This window comes from Lycorma delicatula, chromosome 13, assembly GCF_047948215.1.
Source record: "Lycorma delicatula isolate Av1 chromosome 13, ASM4794821v1, whole genome shotgun sequence".
NCBI lineage: Eukaryota > Metazoa > Arthropoda > Insecta > Hemiptera > Fulgoridae > Lycorma > Lycorma delicatula.
This window is the reverse complement of record NC_134467.1, coordinates 5,494,308-5,506,312: the sequence shown is the minus strand read 5'-3', so window position 1 is coordinate 5,506,312 and position 12,005 is coordinate 5,494,308. Positions and strand designations below refer to the sequence as shown.

Here is a 12,005-nt window from a genome sequence, read left to right as displayed (position 1 = left end):
GGATCATTTAAAATTTCACGAACAGAATAATATTGTTCCTGTAAAATAAATTTTTTTATCGCATTTTAAATAAATCGGTTAAAAGTTTTTTCAAATGAGATTGGCAATTTTTTAAAACGATAACATAATAAGGCCGCCCTTTCTCATAAATATAGTATCGAGTTATAAACGAAAACAGCTCCGTTGTCTGTTTTGGTAAAAGTGGATATTGTTATTTTTTTAATTATAAGTGACCGTTCTTTTGAACAAAAATTGCACATAGAATGCAGAAAAATTAAAAATATAGATTAAGAGATGTAAAATCTAAACTGAGTTTCCGATCTCTAGAATAGCGTTTTTTCTTATATTAAAATTATATTAGTCCTTTATTTTTTCTAAATGTATTTAACACTTGAATTAATAATTAAGAGTATTCTGTACCTATCCGTTGTGTCAAGACTCATTTTTTATGTTACGATGTAGATATTAAAATATTTCTAAACTTTTTTAACCTATTAGCGTGAAATAAAAAGTTTTTATAATGAAATTATCGTCTTACTAGATTTTCTTTCTGAAGTTGTATTAACTGTATCTTGAAATTATTCATTTACTGCCAAAGTTAACAAAGTTTGCGAATAATTTTTCTTAGATATAATAAAAATATCAACATTTGAAAAGGCATAGTAATATGACTTTAATGAATTAATTTTTGAAAACCACAATGTCGAACAATATTAAGTCCGTAATCTAAGGAGACCTTGTAAACGTTTTCAATGCGGTCAGTAACAAACCTCTTAATCCATTTTAGCACGTAGTGAATGTGCTTAGTACTACCGGGTGATTCAAAAAGGACCGTAACTCTAAAAGCTTATAAAAGTCTATTTAGATAACTTACAGATTTAAGTTTCTATTCTTCTAGTGACTGTGATATATGTAAAATATCTCCTACAGTAATATTACTAATTAAGAGTAATATTTTCTATAAAAGTAATGATGTTTATTAATTAGACGATCCATTTGGCGATCGTAATGAACATTTTGAATCGGTATATCGATATTTAAAATATATATTCGTCTTTTGTAAGGACAGGAAACTATTTCATTTCTCATTCTATATTCCCTAGTAAGCCTGAAAAAAGGATTTTTTTATTGAAATTTTTTTGTATTTGTTCGGTCAAGAGTTTTGTATATACATAAAATTATTGATGAACAAGTATAGAACTGTAAGATATATATATATATATATATATATAGTGTCTAAAACTCTTTTTATAATTACACTGCCGCTTGTGCTAAAAATCAGTTAAAACTCTTGACAGTAGTTAAAACAAAGACGCAAACGCTATTGTATGTAACCAATTCAAGGACAAGTATATAAAAAAACTACGTAACAGAAAGGCTTGTACATGACCACTGTTCGTGTCGGCAAGACAGAGGATGTAAAAAACAGGCCATCGTTAAAGATAAATCATTTATTTTAAGATTAATATTTGCTTTGTTTTTGTTTGAAAAAGCGTTTGTTTAAATCAAAGTTTATATATTTAAAATAAAGTAACAAAATAATCTGAATTATGTTGCTAAATTTTTTTAACTAAAATTTGTAATTTATCGACTTTAAATATGTTTTATTTATAAATATTTATATGAACAGTAAAGGAAAACCACAACTGATAATTTTTTATTACGATTAAATTTATGAAATGTTTTTGTGTTTTGGTCAAAATGGATTTTACAGCAGTTAAAATGAATATAACGATTTTAAAAACCGTTTTTGTTTATAAATCGAGTAAATTTAATGTTTAAATGCAATTTTTATTTATATTTTCTCTTAAATTCACAGTTCAATAAGAACGAATCCAGTGTATTTTCAAAACTAAGTGACTTATTATGTAATAGAAAATAATTTAAAGAAAAAAGTTAATTAACTTTATTTTAAATAAAGTTAGATTTAGTAATAAAAATGCATCTTGCATTCCTATTTTAATAAAAAATATTCAATTATAGATTAGGAAAAAATATAACATCGTATACGAATTAATTAACAAACACCGATTTTAACTAATTTCGTAGCGATGAAAAATTTGAATTACAATTTTTTTTTTGTCTTCAGTCATTTGACTGGTTTGATGCAGCTCTCCAAGATTCCCTATCTAGTGCTAGTCGTTTCATTTCAGTATATCATCCCCTACATCCCTAACAATTTGTTTTACATATTCCAAACATTGCCTGCCTGCACAATTTTTCCCTTCTACCTGTCTTTCCAATATTAAAGCGACTATTCCAAGATACCTTAATATGTAGCCTATAAGTCTGCTTCTTATTTTAACTATATTTTTCCTAATGCTTCTTTCTTCATCTATTTGCCGCAACACCTATTCATTTGTCGCTTTATCCACCCGTCTGATTTTTAACATTCTCCTATTATCCAGGAATCTGTGAATGACTTACTAATATATATATATATATATATATATATATATATATTACTTACTAAAAGTAAGTAATGACACAATTAATTTTCTTAATTGTACAAAATAGTAATGCGAGTTTTTGAACCTGTTTTACATTAATTATTTACAGTTGCACTGTTTGTAAATGACGACAGAATATTCCAAGGTAATAATAACAGCGATAGACAAAAAAGATTGTTTTAATGTTTCTCTAAGTGCGATACCACTTCTTGAATTGCTTTTTTGTGTATATTACAGATCTGTAAATACAAGTTTTCTTTTAAATAAATAATGCTTCGATAGAATTAAGGGAAAATATTGTTAAAATGTATAATTTTGCACGGCATACCTGCGTTAGAATAATTTTGCTGATGCTTTTCTTGTATAAATAGCATCAGGCACATCCTGAATTAATGTCTAACAGTAATCGGCTAGCATGTTAGTATTCCATTTCCCTTTATAACGACTTTCCATCACGTAATTGTCTTGGTGAAAACGTTCACTGTGTTCATCACTTACATCTCCGAGGTTATCCAGCAAAAAATCCAGATGTGAATGGAGGAAATGTATCTTCAAAGATGTATTACATCCCATAGCTCTTAATAATTAAGACCTATGGAACGGTCAATAATAATTCTTTTTATCTTAAAGTAAAAGAAAGTAAATTCCTTTATCTTAAAGTAAAATTATTATGGAATATTCTTTTGTTTTAAGTAAAAAACAGAAGTTAAGAATTAAGAAGTAAATTTACTATTATAATGAAGCAATGATGTGAAGTAAGAAGTTGATTAACAATATTGTGGTAATTGTTGAATTTTTGTTTGCCGAGAAAATTTTTGTAAATGTCCTTAAATGAAGCCCAAGCTGCACTTTCTACATTATTTAACATCGAGTTAAATACATCATCTTTGACCGACTCTTCTTATTTGAGGACCAACAAATATTCCATGATGAAAGTAACAAGGTGTCGCACACCCGGCGTTGCGCAGTGGCTCGCCCTAAAATCCTTTTCCCGCCATGATGTTTAAATTCGTTTATGCGGTTGGCGCACAAACAGAAGCAAGACATCAATGTGATTAAAGGCAGAATTATCAAAAATAAACAAACTTTTGAAACATAAAAGAATAAAATTTATTGACGTATATGAAAATTGGCGTCGAAATGTGGATTTTTACTCTAATATTTATAAATAGGAAGTGCCGTACTCACGTGTGCGTGTACACCCACTTCCAAATAAATATGGAGTGTAGGCTTTTTTATAAATTTTTAAATTTTATATAAAATTTAATCGACTGTATGTGGAGTCGAGAATTATGATCGGAATGATAAATTTCGTTTATTTCTTAACGATATAATAATTTCTAATAATTTTTCTTAATAAACAATTTACCTTGAATTAATTATTAATGTACTATTAGATACAGAGCGGTTCAGAAAATAATTAACTTTAATTATTTTAATTCAAAATGAAAATATAATGGAAACGTTTTAATGAAATAGAAAAAAAAAGTTTTCATTAACATAAAAACCAAAACCGACCCTTTTGCAATTGTTCTCTTTATTGCACGCGGTTTAAAATGGTTTACCTAGAAAATCCCTTGCATTTCATTTGACTCGTTAGAAAAATATGTTTATCGAATATAAAATTATTTTTCACTAAACAATTTTTTATTTTATTTTTATTTCGGTATTATAAAGTAATATTCATTTTGGTATCCGTAAAAAAATAAGTAATATCTCATTTTCCCGTGTAAATTAGATTATTAAAAGCAATTTCTTTCAAAAATTGTTTTGCGATAATATTTTTAATTAAACTAAAAAAATCATCAATTCTGAAGATCGACCAAAATAAAAATATCAGATCTATAGTTATACAATTTTGAAATAAGTTCCCATTTAGTTGATTTTCCATTTTAACAACATTAAATAGTTTCACATAAAAAATGGAAAATAATATTAGTAAAAAAAATATTTTATGAGCATAAAACAACTTTAACATCTATACCAGTGACCACCGTCTCTGTATCCTTACTGCCAGGGGCAACATCCATTGGTTGGACTTATTCTTTTTTTGTCATCAGACGCCTTCCTAGACATCACTGAAGAACGCTTTCTGTCGTAGCAGCTAGAAATGAATTCTGTGGCTTCATAAACTTTAAATGTTTATAAATTTTTACAAAAAATTATTTTTAACAAACCGAGTTCAGAAACTGATTACACAAAAAAATCTGAAATTTGAGTACCCACTTTCACTATTTGGGGTAGCAGGGGGGTCGGAAAATGTATAAACCTAAATCTGGGATATGATTTGGGGGATGTCAGGGGGTCCGGAGATAAATGAAAATAAAAAGAAGGAATTTCCCCTTATAGCTCACCTTAGACTTAGAAAATATTCCAATTGGCAATACCTGTTTAGAATATTGCCACAGCTGTACACTACAAAACTGACAGTAACAATCCTGTCGAATCTAACTGGCCACTCTTAACGTAAAAACACTATAACAGTTGAAGTACACTTCACTGAAAACGTGATTACTCATTTACTCATTAATTTACAAAAGTAAATTACACCCACTCGCATGAATCTTAAGAAACACTCATTTTACGTAATCTAACACTTGACATTACCAAAATCACAAATAACACCACTAAAACACCTTTCACTTCTGGGAGTACAATTTAATGAACTCCTATACCAAAGGCTACTCAACAACACCTTTTCTTTTCTTATTCCTGTTTAACCTACAGGAATCATCATCGGGTATTATTTCTGAGGATGATATGTATGAGTGTAAATGAAGTGTAGTCTTGTACAGTCTCAGGTAGACCATATCTGAGATGCATGGTTAATTGAAACCCAACCACCAAAGAACACCTGTATCTTCGATCTAGTATTCAAATCTGTTTAAAAGTAAACTGCCTTTACTAGGACTTGAACGCTGGAACTCTCGACTTCCAAATCAGCTGATTTGGGAAGACACGTTTACCACTAGACTAACTCGGTGGTTCGCTCAACAACACCTAGGATTTGTCTAATTAGCACACACAAAGATCATCTGCTTGACATCATCAAGGACATCAGGATATGAGAACAAATCGTACTCGCTGGTACAGATACGACATGAAGCAGTTATGACATGACAGTAACTGAGTAAGGAAATAAGTCTACCTCACAGCTGTTTCTCATTGGTTCCAAATGAAATTATTAGACGGTTTATGTTTTTAAATCGTATTAACATATTTTAGAATGTGGTTGAAATAAATAACAACTATATAAACTTTTTTTTTTAATGCAAGTAGATACCTATAATCTGTTTGTTCAGGACAATGAATAAATGTTTACAACTGTCTTGAAGGAGAAACCTGAACGGCAAAAGTTAATTCTTATTTACATCATACTTCTCATAAAAGGATTTACTTCTTAAAGATCTTGAATTTTAAAAAAGGTCAATTGGATATAAATGTCAAAGATTAACTGTCAGAACATTTGGATGACTGTTGAGTTTTGGTTAAAAAATTGAGATTTCTTCTGTAACTATAGGTATCTTGAATCGTGTACATTGTTATTTGTATTGTACAAAGTTGTAAGGAAATAAAGTCTACCTCACAGCTGTTTCTCATCGGTGCCAATGACATTATTAGGTGGTTTATTGCAATGTGATGATGTGTAAAACTTTGTATTGTATACATAATATAATTATATTAGATCCTGTTAATATTTCTGCCATAAGTCCAGATCAAATTTTCGATGGCTTTGTAAATAATCTTGTTCAGAGATAATTTTGAGTTTCAATTTAGAATCCAGTACATTTGACAAAATTTAGTAGTATTCAGTTGTTCCTTTTTTTCCAAATGTGAGCCTTTTGTCAAGGTAAATACCAAAGCATTTTGGTATTCACTAAAATGCTTTGGTGAACACTTTAGTTGCTGCTTTGAAAATGCATAACTAAAATGTGTACTTTTAATTTTCATTAGACTTTATTTGTCACAACTTCTGCCACGCTTCAATGTTGTTAAACTCTTCTTGAAGGTGCTGTGAACTTGTGAATTACTTTTACACACTACAAGCAAATCGCTTATAAATATGCTATTTTAGTGTTGTGAGAACAAGCGTATTGGAAGTGCGTGTAGAATACACTTCCTTGAGCATTGCCTACAGTTACGGAAAATATTAGAGATAATTCAGTCTCGAATGTAATCTTGAAATATCTATTACTTAAAAAAAAACTGATAATGTAGATGTCGGATTAATTTTATAAAGGCCAGCATGTTACACTTCTTAAGAGTTGGCAGATATCAAGAAGAACAAGCAGAGCAGAATTTTTTGTCTGAAGCTGTGAATATTAGGGAAAATTTGATGAATCTGTTGGTTGAATGGTACTATGATCTGTTTGAAAGCCGATCATATCATACTGATATGATGTTATAAGAGAATTAGCATTAGTTATGCAAAAGCAAAAATTCTACTCGTTTATTAAAGACAGAATAAAATAATCTTATGCTGTCTGATTGTATATGTGATTTTTCACTCGTCATATTTCTTATATGTGCATGCCAACAATCTGGAAGTTTTTTAAACAACTTTCAAATTAAAAGTCCTTTTGGATGGTATTTGGGATAAATTTAATACATATTCTTAGAATTAACCTTCACTTCGACAAAGCAATACTTGTTGACACTTACTATCTCTTTTAAGAGATCTAATCCGTGCTTAATTCCTTTGGGCAACCAAGTTACAAGGTCGTGGGATTTTTGTACAGAAATTAAAAAAAAAAAAACATTTAAATGACAATTTTTTGAATATACATTTTGTACAATGTTATTATACCGTCCAAATTTAAAACCCTCTGTACTATCATACTGTTGAAATCGAACATTAATTTGGTGTAAAACATGTTTATATTTATACTACAATAGTTCTCATGTGTATCTGTATATGTAATAAGACACAGATCAATGACAACAATTTTTGTTGAAGAGAAAAATCATAACAATTATTTAGAAGGATGATGCGCATTCAAAAGTCAATAGACTTGGCATGTGTTGTTATAGTCATCATGGTTATTATCAATAAACAAGAAAAATGGGTCGCTCTACAGTAGTTTTTAAATGTTACAATCTTTTTTTTTTTTGTAATAATGATCAATTTTTAGTTATATGTTTATGACAATAAAACAATTACTGTCGTTTTCATTCAATCATTTATTCTTGATCTGTATACCGACTGGTAGAGATTGATTTGTTTTTGCAGTCAATAGGAAGTATAAAGTTTGTAGGAAATGTTTATTATGTCTACATATTTCCTCTATAAAGTTTAATATCAAATCTTGGCACTCCCTCAAAGTCAGATTGAGCTTTTAAGATAGAAAATTGGGCTGTCTGATCATTAACTGGTGTTTATAAGTGAAATTAAATATCCTTGTGTTTATATTTATGGATGTGCAATCTTTACTAAAAACAATTGTCACTTATTCTTAAAAAAATAACAATATCCACCTAAACTGAACCATATAACAGTACTGTTTTCGCGTAACTTGACATGGTACTTCAGATTACAAGAAAGGGGCCTTTATGTGCTTCTGAATTCCTGAATCATTTGAAAAAATCTTCCAGCAATTTATTTAAAATACAATTCAACATTTGTTTTATGGAAACAACTTTCCGTTGTTGATGAATTTTTAAATAATACTAATTAAAACAAAATCTCAATTTATCTGGATTCCGATTAACGTGTATTTAATTTTCAATAGTGCCCTCTAAATTGTGAATTATCATTTTGTGACTTTTTATTTTTAAATATTTACCTTAACATTATTTCATGTGTTTTTATAAAAAATTTGTATAGACTTTAAATATCTTTTTTTATCGTATAATCTGTTTTATTATTACTAATTTATTTTATGATGACATAATATAATTATATAATGGTATTATTAAGTTACATTCAGAATAAAAAAAGACTATTTGTCGAATAATAATTAGTTTTTCAAATTTTTATAAGGTTTTTTTTTTTTATCTTATTTAAAGGAGTCTGAGATCTCATTAAATGATGAAGTTTCACCACAGATTAATCTTAATATGAAAATCATTGAACGTGAAATAAATGATTTACACACTGTGAAGACAGAAGAAGAGATGGAATTTTATCCGGGTCATGTAAGTATTTATAATTATTGGATATTATAACAAACATGGGTTAATCTCTTGTTAATTTCATTTCTGTGTGTGTATGCGTGCACGCGTGTGTTCTGTTATAAAAAAAATTGTTTTTAATTCTCTTTCTATTTAATTAATATCGACTTATTAAGTTGTGTGTGAATGATAAACGGTTAATGTTTGAGGACAAAAGTGTTGTTTTTAAACTTCAATGATATCTGAAATGCGTGTATTTTTAACTTTTTCATAGAGTTATCATTTTAATAAGCTCTGGGTAAACGGTTGTTATTTGTAATGGCTTTTCATATTTGAATATTTATCAAGTTAGTAATAAAAACCTAACCTGATGCAGATTCAACAGAGTTGTGACATATAATTTTATTATTGAAATAAAAATAAAATAAAATTTAATTCTGTATTTACATTAGGAAAAGTCAACATATTTACCATATTAAATGATATTTTAAGTTATGAGCTAACTTATGATAAGTTATGAGTAATGATATAAGTTATAAGCTGCTCTGTGGAGCTGATGCAGCAATGCTAAAGAAATCATACTAGAGGCACCTGGTGCAAAATGTTGTCTATAATTTCAGTTTTTTGTTGTGAACATTTGCCTTCAGTTATTGATAGTGCAATTTCAAAAATATGATTGTAGCGCAGAGGGTTTTATATTTGTACAGTATTATAATGTTATTAAAAGTTTATATTCAAAAATAATCATTTAAAACTTTTTCTAATTTTTGTAACCCTGTAACTTGGTTGCCCAAAGGGATTAAACACATGTTAGGTCTCTTATAAGAGACTAGATGTCTAACCAGAACCTGGACCATTCGAGGCTCAGGTCAGCCCATGCGAATCCCAGAGCCAACTCGGGGGCCACCTCAAGGTCTACCTCATGGCTGCAGACATCGCTTCAATTGCCATTCCCAATTTTCCAGGGGGACTGGTGTCCTGGACATCTGTAGATTTTCCTTTGGTTGTCGTTTCCATCTACCCAGGTGACTCCATATCCTAGACTCCCGCACTGTATGTTATTCTCATGGTTATGAGAATAATACTGATTAATAATAGTTACAGTATTCAGGCTTCACAGAAATCTGAAAAAGGAACTAAATTACAATAGGTAGAATAATGGGAACTATAGTAACTAAAGTACACACACCTTTGACGATGAAAAATTCTTAACTTATTTCTTTTTAAGGGCAGAAATATAATAATGAAGTAAAAGGATTAGTTTATTTTTTCCTTAATGAGTATCTTTAATTCATAACTTCACCCACCTTGGGGGCGAAGTTAAGTTATATCTTAACTTACAAGGGAGTTAGGGCCTCGGGTGATGGTTTAAAAGCTTCTCTGGGATAACATGAATGTATCCTGCAAATTTGAAAGTAATTGCTATTTTGTTTTTTTATCATTTTAGACGTTAACCAAATTTTCAATATTGTTGTTAGTGTAGCAATATTTTATATAAATATTTTCATCAACACTTTTATTATTTATAGGTATCAACATGCTTTTATTATTAGATTTAAAATTTTGCTTTTTATAACTATTATCAATTAATGACATGTTATATCCATTTTTTATTGTAATAACTTTAATCTAGTTTTTTTTTTTATTATTATGTGTGTAATGTATGCTCTATTTAACATGTGTAAATTTATTATTAATTTTATGCGCCCAAGGATGATTTGAATTTTTGTTAATAGTTATTTTATTAGTTGTTGGTTTTTTATATACATGTGTTATAATTTTATTACGTTTACTAATTTCTGTCAACATCTAAAAAAAATTTTTTTCTGTATTTGTCAGTTTCGAATGTAAATTTTAAATTATTATAAGAATTAAGTTTTTTAAAATTATTAACTGTTCATTATTTATAATAGGTTCATAGATTACCAAAATATAAATATCATCCACGTATCAAACCCATGTTCGAATTTTATAAATATGGGTAATACCATATACTATTCTACTCTCAAATTCCTGTAAATAAATTTTGTTCATAACGGCCAATGATGGAAATCCCATGGGTAAAGTATTATCTGGCGTGTACAAATTTGTTGTTAAACTCAATTATTTGTAAAAGTGCTGTCATCTACTGCAGCTTTGGTTAATATGTACCTTTATAAGTTTATTATTTATAATATATATATTCTCCATTTGAATTTTGAAAATCGGATGATTGTGTGCAAAGATATTATAACAGCGCCCTAGGGGCGTCCTGTTTGTTACCAGTGATGGTAATAATTGGTCTAGCCTCCCATGAGGTGCTCATATATCTCATCACTCTAGCCTCACACGCAGTCCCCGCTGGAAGTCCCATGGCTAAACAGAAATTTTATTACTGTAACAAAAATTTGTTGTTACAGAAATTTTTTTAATATTACTCGTATTATTTTTTTAATATTATTCAATTGACCGATATGAATCATTCATTTCAAACCCAGGTCACACAGTGACATCTCTGTCACTGTTCATTAATTCAATTCTCTCAGTTCATTAATTCAATTCATTAAAGTTTGTGCTTGAACCCATAAATCTCCACTACTACATACACATACTCATATTTTTTTTTGTTGAGATTGTTCATATACCATCTAATTCATAAATTACCTACAATGTGAACTTTGATCGTCATAATGTTCTTGTTTAGCTAGTTTTAATTATTATTGCTTTACATCCATTCTCAAAAATAAATATTTTCTGGATCTATGGAAAATAGCTGAAACCAATCAAACTAGGTAAACCATCTAATGATATAACATCGTATCGACCAATCGTATCGAACATCGTATCGGCCAATGATGGAAATCCCATGGGTAAAGTATTATCTGGCGTGTAAAAATTTGTTGTTAAACTCAATTATTTGTAAAAGTGCTGTCATCTACTGCAGCTTTGGTTAATATGTACCTTTATAAGTTTATTATTTATAATATATATATTCTCCATTTGAATTTTGAAAATCGGATGATTGTGTGCAAAGATATTATAACAGCGCCCTAGGGGCGTCCTGTTTGTTACCAGTGATGGTAATGATTGGTCTAGCCTCCCATGAGGTGCTCATATATCTCATCACTCTAGCCTCACACTCAGTCCCCGCTGGAAGTCCCATGGCTAAACAGAAATTTTATTACTGTAACAAAAATTTGTTGTTACAGAAATTTTTTTAATATTACTCGTATTATTTTTTTAATATTATTCAATTGACCGATATGAATCATTCATTTCAAACCCAGGTCACACAGTGACATCTCTGTCACTGTTCATTAATTCAATTCTCTCAGTTCATTAATTCAATTCATTAAAGTTTGTGCTTCAACCCATAAATCTCCACTACTACATACACATACTCATTTTTTTTTTTTTTTTGAGATTGTTCATATACCATCTAATTCATAAATTACCTACAATGTG

The 12,005-nt window shown here is 29.1% G+C and overlaps 1 protein-coding gene across 3 annotated transcripts in view; it reads left to right on the top strand.

The window, feature by feature from the left end:
- The window catches only part of LOC142333660 (uncharacterized), a 240,648-nt gene that overhangs the window by 16,974 nt on the left and 211,669 nt on the right, over positions 1-12,005 (top strand). For all 3 annotated transcript variants that reach the window (XM_075381056.1, XM_075381055.1, XM_075381057.1), the window contains one exon: positions 8,457-8,585. In XM_075381056.1, coding sequence (XP_075237171.1) covers positions 8,508-8,585 — 78 coding nt within the window. In that variant the 5' untranslated portion in view covers positions 8,457-8,507. The remainder of the gene's footprint in view (positions 1-8,456; positions 8,586-12,005) is intronic.